General features: G+C 42.8%; 1 protein-coding gene across 1 annotated transcript; it reads left to right on the top strand.

Moving 5' to 3' along the window:
- The first annotated feature begins 1,871 nt into the window (after window positions 1-1,871).
- On the top strand, window positions 1,872-20,910 carry Tmco1 (transmembrane and coiled-coil domains 1). Its single transcript, XM_028759338.1, has 7 exons — window positions 1,872-2,061; window positions 2,435-2,512; window positions 6,434-6,493; window positions 7,923-7,969; window positions 9,784-9,851; window positions 14,840-14,984; window positions 20,298-20,910. Exons 1-7 carry the CDS (start codon window positions 1,992-1,994, stop codon window positions 20,394-20,396), a joined length of 567 nt encoding a protein of 188 aa, XP_028615171.1. The 5' UTR covers window positions 1,872-1,991; the 3' UTR covers window positions 20,397-20,910.
- The last annotated feature ends 456 nt before the right edge of the window (window positions 20,911-21,366 follow it).

Below are 21,366 nucleotides of genomic sequence, written 5' to 3' on the forward strand. Positions count from 1 at the left end.
AAGGGGGCACCAGATCACCCGAAGCTGGAGTTAGCTGGTTGTGAGCTTCCATGTGGGTGCAGAGGACCAGAACTCAGATCTTAGAACAGAGCATTGTCTTAGAAGACAGCGTTGTCTCCATCCACATTTCACTGATGCTGACCCTTCACTTTTCATAATTTTAAGATCGTGTATCTAGCTACAGTGTAGTATGGTTTAACTAGACTCTTTTAGTATTATACAATCAGTATCATATTTAACTTTCTTTTTTTTTTTTTTTTTCGTTTTTCGAGACCGAGTTTCTCTGTGTAGTCTTGGCTGTCCTGGAACTCACTCTGTAGACCAGGCTGGCCTTTAACTCAGAAATCTGCCTGCCTCTGCCTCTGGAGTGCTGGGATTAAAGGCATGCGCCACCACTACCCGGCCATATTTAACTTGTTAAATATGCACATCCAGCACAGCTCAATCGTCTGACAGTTTGACGCAGCTGGAGTCCTTAATGGTTGAAGAAAACTGAGGCTAAAGGACTTACACAGTATATTCAAGCAGCAGAGCCAGATCTGAAAGTCTGCAGGTCTCAAAGGTCATCCTTTTGTCCTATCTCAACATTTACCTTGGGTGATGGAGAAGATTAAATAAAAACATACCTTTGTCTGAACTACTACTCAAACCAAGGCTCAGCTCGGATTGACCTTTCTGAAGCCTTTCTAAATCCCCCAGGAAGAACCGGTCTTGCGCTCTCAACACTAGCTGTAACTGTTATATCTTACTATGGCATACAATTTCCCTGAGGAATTTTGGAACCAAGGAATGTTATCTTACTCCATCCTACAGGGCCCAGTACTGTTCCCGACATATATTTAATGTCTAGGCAAGAGATACATTTTTCTTTATTTAATAGACATATATCTAATGTCTATTACAGGAGCCCCGTGTAAGTATAAGGCAAGAGAAAATAAAAAGGTAATGTCACGGAAGATTTATAAATAGTGTGCAATGAAATTTGGAAGAACCAGTGACAGACAATGCAAGTGGGCATTGTGGCACACACTGTTATGGAAAGCTAAGGCAGGTGGCTCTCTTGTGTGCTCCAGGTCAACCAGGGCTACATAGTGCGAGCCTGTCTCAAAACAAACCAACGCACAAATGAAGATTTCTGAGTTTTCCTGAAGAAAAAGACCAGATCGGAGAACTGGGAGGAATTGAGTGCTCTTATCAGAGACTTCCCGTCATCTTCTTGCATGAAGGTAATTTACAGTCCCTCACAGAGGACATCTGAGTTTATGACCCTCTCTCAAGACATTCTACTTTTACCCACCATGCCTTTTCCTTTTTCTCCCCACCCCACCCCCGCCTTTCACTCTTTGCTTTTTCCAGAAACACTTCTAATCCTTGAATTCAACGTTTCCACTTCTTTCTCGTCAACTGTGCCACCGCAGAACTGTCCTTCCAATAAAACCTCAGCCGCAGCTAAGTGTGCGACCGTCTCCGTCCTCCGGCGTAATAAAGGCAGCCGAGGACTACCTCAACTTGGCGCGCCCAGCCTGGCGACCAGGGGCGAGCACCCAAACCCTGGCGGTACGTGTTAGCCTAACTGTTCGGCCACGGAGGTGGGGCTGAAGGCGAAGCCCAGACACCGCATGACAGGATTCTTGTGGTGAGATGGGCGATCGGGCTCGGAGAGCAGTGAACACACCACCGAGGAGGTAGACGCTCCACCACACCGCCATTCTCCGACGAAACTGTATTTCCAACTCTCGCGAGACTGGGTCTGGCGCGCGCCTTCAGCCCCCGAGACTTGCGGACTGCCGCTTTCTTCCGACTCAACTGGCCACACATCAAGAGTGAAACGTGCAATTCCGGGTCGGTGCCCCGGAAGCGGAAGTGTGGAGTCCGTGCTGTCAAAGTTGTAGTGCTCCTCGAGGGTCGGTCCCGCGAAGTGTCTTCCCGGTCTCTCTGCCTCTTGAGTGCTTCCCCCGTGAAGGGTGGGAGCGCAGGGACGGACGAGCGAGATGAGCACCATGTTTGCAGACACGCTGCTCATCGTTTTTATCTCCGTGTGCACCGCGCTGCTCGCCGAGGGTGAGGGTGGCTGTTTCTTGGACGTTTGATTAGTCTCAGGGTGAAAGAGCACTCAGGTCCCTCGCACCCCTTGAAGAAAGATCGGGAGCCTCCCTCACTTCCTGCGACCTGCGTGGTCCATGCAAGAAATTCTGGGCTCATCCCCTATAGAAGTAGGAGAATAGTGTGGAATCATACTTCCTCATTTTCTTTACGTATTTGTGGATCCATTTAAAAAAAAAACACATGTTTTGATTTGACTTGGAAAAAAGTTAATTATTGATAAGTATATTGCAAAATGTCGAAATCCTATTGTTTCCAACACAAACAATTAAAGATAGTTCGTTGTGATTTCCATTAATTTCTCATTAGCATGATGCTTTTAATCTTTTAGGCATAACCTGGGTCCTGGTTTACAGGACGGACAAATACAAGAGATTGAAGGCAGAAGTGGAAAAACAAAGTAAAAAATGTGAGTATGGTAACATGGTGGAAGTTTCGACGCAGTAAGTTCGTTGAGTGCATGTTCACAGTAACTATTTTGGGAGCATACCAAGAATACAAAAAGAGTTCAGTATTCCTTGTTAGGGCATCAGAAATCTCAGCACTCAGGAGATCAAGACAGGATTGTGAGTTCGAAGCTAGTGTGGGCTACATAGGGAGATTCACATTACAAACAAAACCATAATCCAACTTGATAAAAATAGAAATTAAAGACCTTTGTGCAGTGTCTTTAATAAAGCTAAAAGGAATCTGTGTGTGGTAGATAGACAGGCCTGATCTACATAGTGTATTCCAGGCCAGAACTGCATATTGAGACCTTGCTAAGTGTGTGTGTGTGTGTGTGTGTGTGGGGACGACAGGGGAAAGGGGTCATGGCATAGACAGACAAGACAGATAGCCTGTCTTAATTTTAAAGAGGAGGTCCTGTTCTGTTGTGAGGGACTATGGAAGGCCCCATGATACAGGCCAGCTTGTGGGCTAGTTAGAATGTAGATAGAAAATAAGACAGGGAGAGGAAATTCTAGGTAAAGGACAAATCCCATTAGTAAACGTGGGAATTTTAGTATGTGGGCTGTGTTTGGGGAATAACTCATTATGACTACTGTCAATGGAAGTGGTACCCTTTAGTTAAGCCAAGTTTCAGGTGGGTGAGAAAGCTGAAAAATGTTTGGAAAAATGATTAAAGTGGATAAAATTTGTGGCCTTTGAGGTAAAGTTAAAATTTATCAGGGCACAACTGATTATCTAAATAAGGCCATAGGTAGCCTAGATAGTCCTCAAATTTATTATGCCTCGCCCTCAGCCCCCCAGTTACTGGGACTCTGAATGATTCTGTAAAAGCACAGTTGGTATCCAGTATTCTTTTTGTTTTGTGTTTTTGAGGTGGGTCTCATTTATCCCTGGTTGATGTTGAACTCACTAGCTGAAAATGACCTTGAGCTGATTGTCCTACCTTCCAAGTGATGGAACCCAAAACCACCGCTAACTTGACTCCTAAGAGTTTCTACAGCTAGCTTTAGCCCTATATCCTTCTTATTTCTTTATATCTTTGTAAGTTTTGTGAGCGTCAGTTTTTTGTTGTTGTTTTGTTCTGTTTTTTGTTTTTGTTTTTAATTTTAGACAGGGTCTTATATAGGCCAGACTAGCTTTGAACTCTGTTAGCTGAGGTTGACCTTGAACTTCTGATCCTCCTATTTCTGCTTCCTGAGTGCTGGGATCACAGTTAGTCACCATCATGTCCAGTGTGTGGGGTGCTGGGGACTGCACTCAGGGCTTCGTGTATGGTAGACTTGGTACATCCCTTAAATCTCTGAGGCAATCTCTGCACTCTGCCAGTTGAGCTGCACTCCTCAGCTCCCCTTGCACTTCTTCACCCAAATTATCTTACGTGAGGGGCCCAGAGTATAGAACTGTGATAGAGTCTGTGCTTAGCGTGCCCAAAGCCTGGAGTTGCATCCTCAGCAGTAAAAAAATATGTCATTTGGTTCCCATAGCAACCGTCTCGGTTGGTTATAAAAATGTCTTCACCTTATGGGACAGGAGATTGAGCCTCAGAAAGTTAATGATAGACTTACAGTACATGAAAACAAAGAACTGGAGACTAAACTCAGACTTTTGTTTTTGAGCCTAGACTTTTAAAATTACAGTTCGCCATCCTTTATCCAGTGTTGATACTGTTGGCTCGACGTATCCAAACCAAATTCATTATGCTTACCTTCACAAACATGACCTTCCTCCAGGATTCTCTTACCTGAGTGACTTTGTGCATCTAGCAGTGAAATCCAAAAACCTTTTAAAAAACAAGTTATATGCTTGCTTTTTTTGTTTCTGGCTTCTACTTACTAGCATGAAAATGCTGCTAGGGCCTAGCTCTCTGCTGCTCACGGATGCACCCTGCGTGACTAGAGCAGTGGCTGGCCGTGGTAAACGGGGAAGTTGTTTTGGTTTTGAGTTTTGTGTTTTGTTCTATTTTAGGTTTGGGGACAGGTCTCACTCTTGCCTTGACTGACTTAGAACTCGAAGTGTATCTCAGGCTGCCCTTGACCTCCCAGTTGACCTTCTTTCTAGCCTAGGGGTTACAGCTTTAAGGCACGCTCCCTTTGTTTAAGTATTTGTTATTACTTCCTGCCTGTATTTTGTTATTAAAGCCTGTAACTGTTGTCCTCTTGAATGGTTTCAGATATTCTTACATCTCCCATATCTGCCAAGCCCACCTATTTTAAAGTAACATGTTTCGTTGAGTCTATTCCAGCACTTCATTTGTCTGCCCTCAGTTACTCAGATTTACTTTGCAGAGTACGTGTAGAGTACTTTTTCAGAACATAGATCTGGTTATGTTACTTATCTCCTTTATATGGCTTTTAGGATAAAAGACCTATGTACTGGGTGGAATGGCATATGTCCATAATTCCAATATTCAGGACACTGAAACAGAGAGTCCTGGGCTTGAGGCTAGTCTGAGCAAGCTACATAGTTAAACCCAACTTCAAGAAAGCAGTGAGCCAGACTTAAATCTCTGAGGCAAAGACAGGAGTATCTCTGAGTTCCAGGCCAGTCTAGTCTATATAACAAGTTTCAGGTCAGTCAGAGCTGCATAGAGAGACCATGTCTCAAACTAACAAACAAACAAACAACAGAGGAGCAGCAGCAGCTGCCAGATGTGGTGGCTCTGAGTTTAAGGCCAGCTTGGTCTGCAGTTCAGGACAGCCAAGAATTGCATAGTGGTGAGAAGAAGTAGAAAGGAAGGGAGGAAGGAAGGAGAAAAGAAAGGAAAGTTGGTAGATAGGCATTAGCCCTCAAGAGATAGAGCAGCAGTTAAGAATGCTTTCTACAGCCGGGCCGTGGTGGCGCACGCCTTTAATCCCAGCACTTGGGAGGCAGAGGCAGGCAGATTTCTGAGTTAAAGGCCACCCTGGTCTACAGAGTGAGTTCCAGGACAGCCTGGGCTACACAGAGAAACCCTGTCTCAAAAACAAAACAAAAAAACAAATAAACAAAACAAAAAAGAATGCTTTCTATTCTTGTAAGAGGACTCAGTACCCACATCATGTGGCTCATGGCTGCCTGTAATTCCAGTTCCAAGGATCCATGGCCCTGTGGGCATCTGTACAGACATGGCATACTCACGTGCGAGTGGCATTACAAGGGCATATCACCCACCACGTCTGGCTTGGATTTTCCTACTATTGGTCCTTAGTGCTTGCTATTCCTTTACATGGTGAAGTTTTCTTTTTGTATTTCTGTAGTAAGCTCTTAGGTTTACTTAGTCACCAGATAGAGTCAGATCTGTGTAGTTTTCTGATTTATCCATAGAGCTCTCTATGGAGCACTTGAGCACATGAATGTGAGTGTGTCATTTTATCCCTGGTCTTTATATTCAGACGTCAGTATGGGACTAGCCATGGGGTGTTTTCAGGTTTGTTTGTTTGTTTGTTTGTTTGTTTGTTTTTGGTTTTTCGAGACAGGGTTTCTCTGTGTAGCCCTGGCTGTCCTGGAACTTACTCTGTAGACCAGGCTGGCCTCAAACTCAGAAATCCGCCTGCCTCTGCCTCCCAAGTGCTGGGATTAAAGGCGTGCGCCACCACGGCCCGGCTCAGGTTTATAAATAGGTTTGAATTACAATTAAACCTAGATTTGTTTAGTGCTGATGTAAATCTTGTTATCTGGAGAATACTGATACCTGTAAAGCAGTTCTGTTTACATGGCAGCTTTGAAAAAAATTAGGGCTTACACATACTAAGTAAATGCTTAGTTTTTCTTTTCTGCTAGCAGTTAAGGGAGTAGGCCAGTTAACTCAATCATGACCAAAGCTGGTCAGTGTAGCTTTGTAGTAATTCATCTGTGAGAGAGCATCTTTTTAATATATAATTTTATGTGTTTATGTGTACAGTAGAGAAGAAGAAGGAAACTATAACAGAGTCAGCTGGTCGACAACAGAAAAAGAAGATAGGTGAGACAGTAACCCAAATACAACTTGGGTTGTGTGTGTCAGTGTATGTGTTTGTGTGTGTTAAAGGCATACAGCACCACCACCCAGGTTTTTAAATAATATTTTTAATTAAATAGTTATATCACTGTACCCCATTCCTTCTCCAGCTCCTCCCAGGTACTGCCCCTCACACCTTCCCATACCTCCTCCCGTCCTAAGTCATAGCCTCTTATTCTTTATTATTGTTACATAGATGTATGTGTTTGCATGCACATGTATGTGTTTGCATGCACAAGCAAGTAAAGACTATCTGGTTCTTCTGTTTTTGTTGTTTTGTGTATATTGCTTCAAAACTGACCGCTTTGTATGGAATAGCCAATAAGAGGGCTCATCCCTGAGCAAAGCTAATTTTCCCCTCCCAGTAGTCGTTAGTTTCATAAAGTTTTATCTGTGGGTGGGACCCTGTGAAGTCCTGTCCCTTCCACGTTATCAAGTCTGTTGTCTGTTGCTTTGCCATTGTTCTGATCTTGTTTATGCAGCCATTTCTAGGAGAGTCAGGTTCAGCATCAGACTTCCCAGTATTCTGACGTGTACAGTCCTTTTGCTCCTTCTTTTGTGATATTCCCTGAGCAGGGATGCAGGACCTATGGTGTAGGTGTATCCACTGGGGCTGGGTTCTGCACAGTCTGTTGTTTTCTGCTTTGTGTTGACTTGTGATTTTTAGTGATGATCTCCATTTTTTGCTAAGAGAAGCTTCTTTGATGAGGATGACACTTATCTGTAGGATAAGGACAAGATTTACAGTAGACAGGAGTTACATGGCATGCCAAAGTGAAGGTAGTAGATTGAGTTTCTGTTTTTCAAACTTTTAACTTGTGAGCCTCTCCATGTGGGTGCTGGGAATTGGACCCACATCCACTAGAAGATCAGCCAACCCGGTAGTCTTCTAAGATCTGTGACCTCACTAGCTCCAGGAAATTGGCTAGCTTTCTAAGCATGATTTCCCTCTCGTTTAGTGGGCCATGAGTCCAATTAGACATCTGTTGGTTCCCACTGATCTGTAAGTGCCACTCATAGTGCTTTTTAAATTGAAATATTTTGGCATTCTTTTATATTTAAACGTTGTATTAGTATAGAATAAGCAACAGCCCGTGTATTCACTTCATCTTATTGAGTGCTATTGAAACAAAATGCTGCCGGCAATGGTGGCGCACGCCTTTAATCCCAGCACTTGGGAGGCAGAGGCAGGCGGATTTCTGAGTTTGAGGGCATCCTGGTCTACAGAAGTGAGTTCCAGGACAGCCAGGGCTATACAGAGAAACCCTGTCTCGAAAAACCAAAAAAGAAAGAAAAAGAAACAAAATGCTATTATAATCTCCAGAGAGTGATAATTTATTCAAGAATTAGGTTGTGCTCAGTATTTTTGAACTAACCAGTTTATTCTTTTCAGAGAGACAAGAAGAGAAACTAAAGAACAACAATAGAGACCTGTCAATGGTAAGAGTCCAGAGGATAACTAACTGATGGTACACCACAGAAGCTATTTTTTTTTTAGCAAAAAGCCTATTTGCATCAAATACATTACATTTAAGTTAAAATTTATCACCTATCAGGGCTATAAATAACAATATAAATAATCGGTATTATTGAACTAAATAGAATTAAAATATCTGCCACATTTAAACTTCATTTTAAAGCTGGCATGGTGGTGTATGCCTTTAATCCCAGCACTCAAAAGCAGAAGCAAGTGGAATCTCTGAGTTCCAGGCCAGCCAGGGCTACCTAGGAAGTCCTTGTCTCAAGAAAACCAACAAACAACCCCTCACCCCCTCCAAAAAACACCCTTCATTTTAATAGTCTGTTTGTAAAGGCTGCTTTGGAGGTTATAATTTGTGTTCTTCAGAAATGCCTTCCTTTTTTTTTTTTCTTTGATACTGATATATTCAAGTTTTTATGTGCAGTAAGGGGCATAAACATTATTAGAAATAAAATACTGATGGAAAAAACACATCCCAGAATAACATTTACAGTTGTTTCTGTTGCTTACAATACAGTAGTTACAATGACACTCCATGTCTTACTTTCTTAAGTTTTTTAAGGTTTTTTTGGTTTTGTTTGTTTTTGTTTTGAGTCAGGGTTTCTTTGCTTAGCCGTGTTTGCCCTGGAACTTGATCTGTAGACCAGGCTAGCCTTTCACCCGTAGAGATCCCCCTGCCTCTGCCCCTTGAGTGCTGGGATTAAAGCCACGTACCACCACTGCCTGGCAAATTTTCCTTTTTTTTTTTTTTTTCAACTTATGTATTTGTTTTTTGTGAGTACGCTGTAGCTGTCTTCAGACACTCCAGGAGAGGGCGTCAGATTCCATTACAGTTGATTGTGACCACCATGTGGTTGCTGGGAATTGAACTCAGGTCCCACTGAGCCATCTCTCCAGCCCCAGGGAGATGTTTTAAAAAGCAAATTTTTTCACCTTTAGCACAATGTTTATCATGTTCACTATTTGGAAATTATAAAAATAAAAATTGCCAAGTGATCCAGAGATACTGTCTGACAACTACATCTTTATACTTGTTTGTATCTATTTATGCATTTATGGGATATGGAATTTAATAAGAATTTAGTTGAAAATAACAGGATACCTAACTCATAGTGCCTACCATGTTGCTTGCTTTCTGTTGCTCATGAAGTCAAGAGGTCGGCAGCCCTAAGCTGGTGTCGTAACTTAGCATGCCCTCAAGTTCACCTGACTGGTTGATGCTTTCCCTGAGGCATTTTGTTCTTCATTTCAGTTGCACCATCTTACCCCTTGAAAAAAGCCTAAGAAGAGTCCTTTAAACAGGGCTTTTCAGAGCCAGATAGTATGGGAGTTCATGCCTCCGATCCCAGCTGCTCATCACACAGGCCGAGGTTCAGTGAGTCCAAGAATTCCAGACTCCACGATAATAATAATACAGATATCCCAGTCAGCTCTTGTTACTTATGACTGATTGATTGGCCAGCGTGTGGCCTCAGAGCTATCCCAGTTTCTTACAAGTAACAAGGAGAGGACGGACCAGAGATGGAAGGTAACTTAGATAACAAGGAGCTTTTTGCAAAAGAAATCATTTTTTTCTTTGTTTGTTTTTGAGACAGAAACTCCCTGTGTAGCCTGGCCTCACAGTTCACCTCCTCCTGTCAGATCAGCCTGTCTCTGCCTGCCACCACACCAGCTCTATGGAACACTTTCAAAGACAATTACATGAAACTTCATTTTCTGTGGTATGAGATGTATGTATTTAGTGTGACGTGATCAGTTTTTGCTTTCCTTGTAGGTACGGATGAAATCCATGTTTGCGATTGGCTTTTGTTTTACTGCCTTAATGGGAATGTTTAATTCCATGTGAGTAACCTTTTATATGCTTCTGCCTAATGAATGTTCTGTTTGAATGCATGTGAGTGGTAAGATTTGTAGTAATATTGTATCTGACAGAATTTCAAAGTAATTCTGAGTTTGATGCCAACCTACACCCCATAGCCAAATCCTCTCTCAAAAAAAATGAAAGAAGCCGGGCAGCAGTGGTGCACGCCTCTAATCCCAGCACTTGGGAGGCAGAAGCAGGCGGATTTCTGAGTTCGAGGCCAGCCTGGTCTACAGAGTGAGTTCCAGGACAGCCAGGGCTACACAGAGAAACCCTGTCTTGAACCCCTGCCCTCTCCTCCCCGCAAAATGGAAGAAAGGCAACAAAATTTCAAACTTATACATTATTCAAGTATCAAGGAAAACATTTTCACTGTATATATTTATTGTATGTGTTACAAGTATACATTGTATATTGAGCGAATTTCCCCATGCTGTCTGCCCTTTTAAAAATGGCTTATATTCACTATGTGAGTGTACAGTACTGGTGTGTGGTGTGCTCTGCGCATATCCTCACTGTCATGTATTGTTTATAATCATTTGATATATGCAGTAGTCTCCATGCTTCTGTACTCACCACCACGTCAGTGTGGATTTCCTAAAGACCTTATTTAATATGGGGGGGGGGGGGAGAGAGAGAGAGAGAGAGAGAGAGAGAGAGAGAGAACGAACACATGTGCATGCATATGTTGCAGGACGTTTGATCACTTTGTGAACCCTGAGATTGTGAACTGTCAGAACCTGTTTGTGGTTGTGATGTGGCTCAGCCTTTGATCCTAGCGCTTTCTGTTTGCTGTCAACAAGTACTTCAAGAGCTAAAGAAAGTCAACACAGGTCAAGTGGCCAAGCAAGTAACTAGCTGGCAGGGAGTGATCTAAGTGAGCAGAAAGGAGGACCTTTGAGTTGGGAGGTGTTTAGACTTGTGGAGAAGGAGACTGGTGGAGTGGGAGGGTCAGCTGGGTGCTTCTCTCTGCCTCTTTGAGCTAGCAGGTTTTCACCCCAGCTCTGGCTCCTGAGTCTCCACTGGTAAAGTCAGACAGCTGGGAATTTTATTTTTAAAACAACTTGCGTGAGTGGAGGTCAGAGGACAACTTGCTGGAATCTGTTCCCTCCTTCCATCAGATAGGTCCTGGGGTTTGTACTCAGGTCGTCAGGCATGATGGCAAGTGACTTTATCCTCTGAACCATCTCACCATCCTCTTTTTTGTTTTAGTAACTTCAATATAATGTAAATAAGAATTTCATTTTAAAAATACAATCATATAATATAGCAGTCAGAACTCCCCCCCCCCCCCTTTTTGGGCAGGGGAGCTGTCAACTCTCACGGGTGGCCTAAGACCATCAGAAAACAGATAGTTACATTACTATTCATAACAGTAGTAAAATTATAGTTATGAAGTAGCAATGAAAATCATCTTGGTGGTCACATGAGGAACTGTATTAAAGGGTGGCAGCACTAGGACAGTTGATGTCTTAGTTAGGCTTTCCATTGCTGAGGTGAGACTCCATGACCAAAGCAACTTATATAAGGACAACATTTAATTAAAGCTAGCTTACAGCTTCAGAGGTTCAGTCCAGTATCATCATGGCAGGAGTCACGGCAGCATCCAGGAAGACATGGCTCAGGAAGAGCTGAGAGTTCTATATCTTGTTCTAAAGGCAAACAAGAAAAGACTGTCTCAAGGCAGCTAGGAGGAGGGTCTCAAAGCCCACCTCCACAGTGACATACTTCCTCCAACAAGGCCACACCTCCTAATAGTGCCACTCCCTTGGTCAAGCTTATTCAAACCACCACAGTTGAGAAGCATTGATTGTTTGTTTGTGTTTTGAGGCAGGGTTTCTTGGTGTAGTCATAGATGTCCTGGACTTTGCTCTATAAACCAGGATGCCCTTAAACTCAGAGATCCTCCTGCCTCTGCCTCCTGAGTGCTGGGAGTAAAGGCAAGCATAATCACTGCCTAGTTCCTAATAACTTTTTAAATCTACTTAACAGTGAGAATGTTTGGTCATCAGATAAAAGCTTAGACATTATATAGTCTTTAGAAATAATTCAGTATCTCCCTCTGTTTTTAAATTGCTTACTAATATGCTTCTTCAAACTGAAGGTATTCATATGAAAACATTTTGACCTTAAAATAGAGTCTTAACAACTATAATCTTGTTCAGGTACTGTTGTTTAAACAGAGTAGGAGAATGGCGCAATCATGAGACGCTGCTTTGACAGAACTAGGCAGACATGCAGAGTTCACTGGACTGTACCACGTCAGCAGACTGGCACTGGCTTTCTTGTTTCCTTGCCTCCCTCCCGCTCTCTTTTTTCTCACACTTCCTTTTTGTCTTCTTCCAACGTCTACCCTTACTTCCTATGTCTCAGTGCTATCAAAATTTTATGGGAAGATAGGAGACAAGCAAATGATACACTGATGGGTGTTATGATAGAAATATGTATGAGGTAGACTAGGGAAAGAAGAAGAAAGTGGTTATTTTTTATCTACGTGAGAGGTTTAAAGAATGTCCAAATAAAAAAATGTTAAATTTCTAGCCAGGCAAGATGGCACTTGACTTTAATATCCCAGCACTGGGGAGGCAGAGATAGCAGATCTTGTGAATTCAAAGGCAGCCTGGTCTCCATAGTGAGTTTCAAGTCAGCTAGAGCTACATAGTGAGACCGTATCTTAAAAAGAACTCAGCCCCCCAACCCCCCGTTCTACGTAGCTGATCATTCTTGGAGCCATAGGCCTCTAGAGCTGGAAGACATTGGAAGATTAAATAACTATGGGGTATCTGGAAATCACATGATTTCTGTCCTATAATTCTGTTTTCCCTCATTTATTATTTTTGTGTATGGTGATGAACAGCATACCACTTTCATACCATGTGGGCTTCAGTGCTCTGGCAGTGCCATTTCCAAGCACCCCAGGGTAGACGCAGGAGGATCGGGTGTTCACAGTCATTCCAGCTAGGCTCTCCCTAGACTAAAGTAAACTCTGTTTTTAAAAGAAATAATTCCTTTTACTGAGTCTGGATATGGTTCCATGTACTTCTGCTCAAGAGTAGCAGTCTTGCTCTGGATTTGCAAAGCTTAAGTGTGCTTAAGGAAACAGTCTGCCTTGCACCAACTCTTTCCTTTATTAGGTTGAGGAAGTTTGTTTAGCTATTCTGTATGTGATCTCATGGTCATCTGGGGGAAGTCACTTTAGTTAGACTTTGCCAAGGAGCTCTGGGGAAGGGAAGGCAGGATGATTGTTGAGGCTGTAGCAGAGAGATTGCAATTTTGGGACAGCTTGGGCTATAGCAAGATCTTCTCTTTAAAAACGTTGGCAGCTAAGTAAACAGTGGCGCACGCCTTTAATCCCAGCACTCAGGAGGCAGAGGCAGGCGGACCTCTGTGAGTTCAAGGCCAGCCTGGTCTACAGAGTGAGTTCCAGAACAGCCAGGGCTACACAGAGAAACTCTGTTTCAAATAAATGAAAAATCTCTGCTGCTGCTTCTCCCTTACCCATAGTGTACATGGTTGTCTCTGTGTGTGCTTGTGTGTATGTAGGTGGGTGGAGGATGAGGGCCAGAAGCTGAGTTTAGTGTCTTAGTCTCTTTCTACCATTTTTTTGTTTTGTTTTGTTTTGTTTTGTTTTGTTTTGTTTTGTTTTGTTTTTCGAGACAGGGTTTCTCTGTGTAGCCCTGGCTGTCCTGGAACTCACTCTGTAGACCAGGCTGTCCTCGAACTCAGAAATCCACCTGCCTCTGCCTCCCAAGTGCTGGGATTAAAGGCGTGTGTCACCACCGCCCGGCCATATTTTTCAAGATAAGGTTTAGACCCAGGTTTCCCAAGATGTGGTTTAGGTTTTCCTGAGTATCTGTGGCATCCTTCCAAGGAGTCTGCAGTTTTCATAAATCTCACGATGTTCCTCTCTGTCACCCTCATTGTCTCACAAGTGTCCTGATGTGTGATGCTGTAGAACCCCAAGACTGAGCATTGTGAACCCCATCATTTCTTATGAGACAACTATTAGATTATTTCAGAAGTTAAAAATACCTCTCTTCTTAGCATTTTTTAATTTTAGAATACATTTTCCCCCAAAATACTTTTTAAATCTTTTTTAAAAAATTGTCTTGTGTTTTGTGGAGGGTATACTCACATGTGTTGAGGTACATTATGGAGGTCAGAGGTCAACTTACAGGAGGTGGTTTTCTCCTTTCACCCTGTTGGTTCCATCAGGCTGGACAGCAGTCACCTTTACATAATGAGCCATCTTGCTGGCCCCTAAAAGTTATTTTTCATTAAAAATATGCATGTTATCGAATATCAGATTCCTTGCTACTTAGGAGGGTACACTTTTTAAAATGTATATGAGTGTTTTGCCTGCATGTATGCACAAGGTATCTGCAGAGGTCAGATGAAATCTCCTGGAACTGGAGTTACAAGGCTATTGCGAGCCATGATAGGGGTGATAGGAATCGAACCCTGATCCTCTGTAAGAGCAGCAAGTGATGGCAACTGCTGAGCCATCTCTCCAGCCTGTAGTGTAGTGCAGTGCAGTGCAGTGCAGTGCAGTGCAGTGCAGTGTATTGTTTGTTTTGAGGCAGGGTTTCACTACACAGCCTTGGTTAGCTTGTACTTACTATGTGTAGGCTCGGAGAGATCCACCTGCCTCTGCATTTTGAGTACTTGAGTACCTTGCCCAGCTAAGAGGATACTTAAAATAATTATTATCTCAGTTTCGAATAGACCACATATTAATAGCTGGACTGTACACAAGTCTTTTGGGTCCTCTGTAATTTGAGTGTGCAGGGTCTTCCTAGCAGAAGCACTGAGAGGCACTGATTAGCCAGGTCCTTCTGCACACCACTGTACCTTCAGTCCTAGTTAAAGTGTGTCCTACTTGTACCTGTGCTTTTTCCTGAAAATAGCTTTGTTGATTTTCTAAAAATAACAGTTCTCCGCTTTTTTGTTGTTTATCTTGTCATTTCAGATTCGATGGCAGAGTGGTGGCGAAGCTCCCCTTCACTCCTCTTTCTTACATCCAAGGACTGTCTCATCGGAACCTGCTGGGGGACGACACCACAGACTGCTCCTTCATCTTCCTGTATATTCTCTGTACTATGTCGATTCGACAAGTGAGTGTCTACACCCTTCATTTACTATGTATAGCTCTCCTCCTGGTCATCGCTCACACTAGCTTTGCCTCTGTAAGGCTGGGGACATTTACCTGCTACCAGCTCTCTCAGTTGCTTACTTGGAATTCCAGCGTATTGTTCACAGCCTGCAAATCTGGATGACTGACATTAGGGATGAGGGCTGTTGTAAAACCAAATGTGGCTCCCACACCCCTTCTTCAGTCCTCAGTTCCTTCTTCATTGGTTCTGAGTACAGTGACTTTGGTCATTCCAATATTATTTCTCTCTCATGTTCTAGTGCCTTTTGTCAGTTCAGGAGTGTTCACTGTTCTGGAGGTGGTGGGACCTGGGAGAACGGAGCCTCAAATGAGGTGGATGCATGCAGTAGCCAACTTTCTTCAGAGCATCAGACATTTATACTCTCAGGTTTAAGAAGAATCACATGAGAAAAGAGTAGAATCACAAGGACAAGCCAAACATGGCAAAAACATGTTTTTCACAGAGGCATGTAAGCCAGTAACAATAGCCACCTGTAATAACCTGAAGGAAGCTCACTCCTAATCGTTACACCCGAGTGGGGTATGAAAACACATTCCAAGAACAAGTCTGTGTTTCGAGATTAGAAGACTCTTGTCCTGGTTTCTTAGGGTTTTCTCACAAGCACTCCAAATTCCCTACGTGAAACACCATTTTTGGACGGTGTTGTGACAGTATCAATAATATAGTGATTTTAGTGTATTTACAGGTAAGCCCGGGTACTAACCACTTGGGTTTTCTGTCGGGGCTAACAGTGAATTCTAGGCCTCATACTATGTTAGGAAAGAAACTAAAATAAGTAAGTTAAAAGCTTTTGGACTATGGATCTGAATTCTAGGTGGAAGTCTATCCCCGAGTGACAGTAGCAGTTGTTCATGCCTGTCCCCACCTCTGTGTGCAGAATGCGGTAGGAGTTAGAGACCTGCTACAGAAACACAGTGGTCACAGGCAAGTGCTGTACAAAGTAGGATTTTGTACAAGAGGATGGCTTGAATTGGGTCCTGAAGGATGAGGAACAGCCTTAGCACTTTTTTTGACAGAGGAGGCAGCACGAGTGAAAGCTTGGAGGCATGGTGGGGAGCAGGGACCACGACTCCATTGTTGATGAGAGGAGTGAAGGAGGAATCTGAGTAGGAGATGAAGGCTAGCACTGAGGACGGCCTGCTGCATTTGTGCCTCACAGTGCCTGCTGGCTTTATCAGTGTTTCCTATGGGGTTGCTGAGCTGCTGCTGCTGCTGGCTCTCCCGTCGGCTCTCCTGTCTCTGGTCATTTGTTTGTTTTCAAGGCTGTTGTGAATGAGGTTCATTACTACATGGGTTGTTTTTCTCCTCAACCTTATTCCATTCTTGTTTATATTGAGGGTATTAGGAATGAATTCTCAGTGTTATTATAGAAAAGTGCAGAGAAGCTATTGATTTTTGTATGCTCACTTTGTATCCTGCTAATTTTCAGAATTTGTTTATCATTTCTTTGTAAGTACACAGAAATAGCCATTTGTGGCACTGGGACACCCTTGCTCATTTCTTCTAAGGCTGGCTCCCTGATGGAGAATTTACGGTCTTATGTGGGATTGCATCAGCTGCAGACAGGGATGGTCTCTCACACCCTCTCGTTTCTCTTTCCTGTCTGGACTGCCTAAGACTTCAGGCACTCCTTTTGAGTAAGGGTGGGAAGAGTAGATGGCTTCCTGTTGATTTGAAGGCTGTGTCTCCAGTTTTTCCCTAGTTAGTAAGATGTTGGCTGTGGCTTTGTTGTCCATCGCCTGTATTACGATACGGTTCTTCCATACCTATCTTCTGCAGGAATTCAGGGCTTTGTATTTTGTTTTCTTCTTGTCTTTCTTTTCCTCTCCCTCTCCCTTTCCCTCTTCCTCCCTCCCTGAGACAGGGTATCTCTCTGTAACCACCCTGGCTATCCTGGGCCTTTCTTTGTAGACCAGGCTAGCCTGGAACTCACAGAGATCCACCTGCCCCTGCCTCCAAAGTGCTAAGATTAAAGGTGTATGCTGCCATCATCCTGCTTATAAAACTTTTTAATATATTTATTTTTTTAATTTGAGACAAGGCCACACTGTGCAGCTTTAGCTGGCCTAGTATTTGCTATGTAGACCAAGCTGACCTTAAACTTAAAGAGATCTGCCTGCTTCTGCCTCCCAAGCGCATGCATCACCATGCCCATCTCAATGTTTTATTCCCTGAGACTTTGATGTTTGTAAACAAATGTGTTTTGTATATCTACCCTGCACCTCCCTTCTCCAGACCCACTCTGACATGTCCCCTCCTGGCTTTTTGTCTCTTACCTAACCTAGCCTAGCCTAGCCTAGCCTAGCCTAGCCTAACCTATACTAAGCCCAGTTAGTGTTACCTGTATGCATATGGGTATGAGGCCATCCACTGGAGGGAACATGGGCAACCTAGCAGTCACCTCCCTTCCAAAGAAAAGTGACTCTCCCTCCCTTAGCACCCATCAGTTGCCAATAGCTCCTCAGCTAAGAGTGGGGCCTCGGAAGCCCTTTTCCAAGCATCCACGCTGGAATTTTGACTGATCATGTGTTGGTAACCACAACTGCCATGAGTTCATCCAGAAGATAGTTTACAATACTCCTCCACATCCTTCTTCCGAGATGTTCCCTGAAGCTTAGAGAGGGAGGGCTTGATACAGCTAGTCCGCGTACAGCTGACCATTCACAGTCACGTATTCTCAACCCTTACCTAGTTTGGGTCTCTGCACCAACCACTGCGCACTGGCCAAGGTTGAGAGCAGCACAAAATTATAGAGTGACTTGTGGGCCGTGCTGCATTGAGTCAAAAGGTAAGGTCCTCAACGGGGGCACGGAGCTCTCAGTCTGCCCACTTGGTGTCTTGTTTCTCCAAATAGTTCTTACTTTGCTTCCCATTTTCTACCTCATTGCAGTAACCCTGTCATTTAAAGGCCATCAGAGTTTTTAAACTGGCTTTTATTCTAGAAAATGACAAGGACTCATATAATTGACCCGTCTCTGCAGAATAACTGGGCCAAGATCTCTTGTATGTTTTGTCTAGACTTCTGTGTTTGTTGGCTGAACAAATGTGTTATCATCCTGTGTTCTCTATTGTATAATTTCAGATTGTTCTTATTTCTCAGAATCCTTAGCCTAGTGCTAAATACATTGTAGGTGCCCAGGAAATACTGGTCACTTTTTGTTCCTTTTGATTTTTTTTTTTTTCCGAGACAAGGTTTCTCTGTGTAGCCCTGGCTGTCCTAGAACTCACTCTGTAGACCAGGCTGGCCTCGAACTCAGAAATCCACCTGCCTCTGCCTCCCAAGTGCTGGGATTAAAGGCGTGTGCCACCACAGCCCAGCTTTAATTATTTTTTTTTTTTTTTGAGACAATCTTATGTATCCCAAAACTCCTGATCCCCCTGCCTCTGCTTTCCAAGTTTGGGAATTAGATGCATGTGCCATCATACCTAGCTATTAATGCTCAAAAGTTAAAAGCAGGAAATTGATAGCATATTGTTTGATTTTTCTCACTGTTTTATGCAGTGTGTTCTTGTTTTTAATTTTTTACAGCTGTGAAGTTATATTTATTAGAAAAGAAATACAAACTCAGATATTTCTGTAGCCTGAACTATTAATGATTGATCTTCCTAACTCATTTTAAAATTTCTCATTAAAGTATGAGCTATTACATGCAAATATATTTAAATATTTTATGATAAATTAAAGGGGTCCTTGAAGTTGTATTTGTTACTTCATTATCTTCTGACGAGGGATGAAAGTAGTATGTACAAAGGAGCCTAGATACGGGCATTCTCCTAGTGTCTTACGCCCAGCAGATGACAGAGTATTGACAGACAGATAGTCCCGCTGTATAAGACTGTGTGTACTGAATGCCAACACTTTAACAGAGAAAGTGTAGTGGAAAAGCGCCCACTAGACTAAGAATCAGATCATACGGGTTTAAATTACAACTTTTTGAGACAGCTCAGGCTGGCCTTGAACTCTTGATCCTCCTGCCTGCCCCTCCTGAGCGCTGGAATTATAGCTGTGCGCCACCACACCTGCTGCTAATTTAACTTTGTTATTTTGGAGAATCCATTAGTCCTTTCCAAGGTTTAGTGGTTTTAAATACCTAATGAAGGAACCAAGAAGAGTAATGAAATAATATTTAAGGTTTTTCTTCAAAGATGCTGTGAACTTTTTAACAGTTGGCCGTGACATAACCTTTGCTCACTCATCAGCCCTCCCCATTCCTGTTAAAGTACATGACAATTGATTTTCTAGTCAGCTGTCTGTTCGTGAGTACTCTTTAGCACACCCACGCCTGTCTGCTCTAAAAGTCGATTGTTTTCCAAAACCTGTTTATACTGGTTTTAGTTGTTATTGTAGTTATGTAATTAAATGAAATATTATATTAGTCAAAGAAATCAGAACATAAAAATAATTGTTTTTTATGGAAACTGCATCAGTATGTAAAAAACATGAGTACACTTATATTGCTCTGTTAGATGAAATTAAGATAAAGAAAAGATGCAAAGTTTAAAACCTAGAGATTTGGGGCCTCCAAATTAGGCAAATGTACTTCCTCTGAGCTATGTCCCAGCCCTTCTGTCACTATTTGCAGTAAAGACTAAAGTCAGCCATGCTATACTCAAGGGAAAGCCGTTGTATTCTACAGGCTTTGGGTTAAAAAGAAAAGATTATAGTGGGATGGGGGTTGGGGGAGGCACACACCTTTAATCCCAGCACTCGGAAGACAGGCAGGAGGATCTCTGTGGCAGCCTTGTCTACAGAGTGAATTCCCGAACAGCCATGGCTACACAGAGAAACCTGTCTTAAAAAGCCAAGGGGGTTGGAGAAAGGAAGGAAGGAAAGAAGAAAGAAAGGAAGAAAGGAAGAAAGATAGATTACCTGGAGGCTTGGAGTACAGCTCAGTGGTAGAGTGATTGCCTGCTGTGAACAAGGTCCATATTCTTGGCACTTGAATAAGAATCTCTCTCTCTCTCTCTCTCTCTCTCTCTCTCTCTCTCTCTCTCTCTCTTTCTCTCTCTCTCTTTCTCTCTCTCCCCCTCTCCCTCCCTCCCCTCACTCTACAAAGTTGGCTTCTTTAGATTAGCAGACCCAGGTCCTGTCAAGTCTATACAGGTCTTATTGTTGTCATTGTCGTTATATTAACAAATGACACTGTCGGCCTATTGCAGGTAGCCATACTTTTAGTTTATATGCATTCTCTTTGCTGAAATAGATGTAAAATGATTTTGTAAAAATCAGTTCTTACTATGCTTTCTTTACAGAACATCCAGAAGATTCTTGGCCTTGCCCCCTCACGAGCTGCCACCAAGCAGGCTGGTGGATTTCTTGGCCCCCCACCTCCTTCTGGGAAGTTTTCTTGAAGAAAAACAGAATTCTGAATTTCCTATCATACTTTTTAGACATTCACATCAGACTTACAAGGCACCTGGCCACATTCTAGGTTTGTGTTATTTCTCAGCTATGGATATGATCAAATGACCTAATGGGATAGTGCTTCTGGTCACGGATGGCTTCTTTAGTAAGCGCATTCACTGGTTACGTGTGGGTGATTTATGTAACCACACACATCATCTTTCTTCTCTCACTTAAGTATTTTAGTGTATGTGCCATGTATACAGACGCAGACTGTCCATGAACATGAGGCACCTAGGAGAAAACAGTGTATGTAACAACTTCACTGGAATTATTTCTTGTGTTTTTTAAAAAGCCAAATATGTCACTTTGTGTTTGACAATGAGCCAAATTTTTAGATGTTTCATTTAGAGATGTTTGATTTTTTTGCATATTAAAAAGAATATTTTCTGTAATCTGAACATAAGGATAAACATTGGCCCAAAAAAAGCTAAAATAAAGTTTTGTCATGTTCTTTTACCAGCCTTGTCTCATGTTGAAAATATAGGATTGTCCTAGTATACACTTTGAAAGTGCTGTAGTTTGCTTTCTGGTGTTTTGTCAAACTCTGTGACCAGAAGCAGCTTATGGTAAGAAAGGGGTTTTTCAGCTCATGCTTCCAGGTTATAGTTCATTATAGGGGGACAAAGGTTAGAATTCAAACAAGAACCAAGGCAGAAGCCATGGAGGATGGCTACCAGCTCACTCTGGCTTGTTCTCAGTTAGATTTCTCTTAGCAGCCAGGTCCACCCACCTAGAAAAGATCACCTACTGTAACTGTGCAGGGTTGGACTGGGTCCTCCTCTATCAGTCGTTGTTCCAGACAGGCTCTCCCAGACATGGTACCAGGCCAGTCTGACCTGGGGAATTTCTTAGTTGACGTTCTCTCTTGCCAGGTGACTCTAGGTGACAATAAAAACAGTAGAAGTAGTAAGCGTA

The sequence above is a fragment of the Grammomys surdaster genome, unplaced genomic scaffold, assembly GCF_004785775.1.
Source record: "Grammomys surdaster isolate TR1022 unplaced genomic scaffold, NIH_TR_1.0 130, whole genome shotgun sequence".
NCBI classification, from domain to species: domain Eukaryota; kingdom Metazoa; phylum Chordata; class Mammalia; order Rodentia; family Muridae; genus Grammomys; species Grammomys surdaster.

What these genes read in the sequence shown, in the direction of transcription:
- Tmco1 (XM_028759338.1), top strand. Translation starts at nt 1,992, where the DNA reads ATGAGCACCATGTTTGCAGACACGCTGCTCATCGTTTTTATCTCCGTG. An exon ending in CACCGCGCTGCTCGCCGAGG is followed by an intron (nt 2,062 to 2,434) that starts GTGAGGGTGGCT and finishes TTAATCTTTTAG; the next exon opens with GCATAACCTGGGTCCTGGTT. An exon ending in ACAATAGAGACCTGTCAATG is followed by an intron (nt 7,970 to 9,783) that starts GTAAGAGTCCAG and finishes CTTTCCTTGTAG; the next exon opens with GTACGGATGAAATCCATGTT.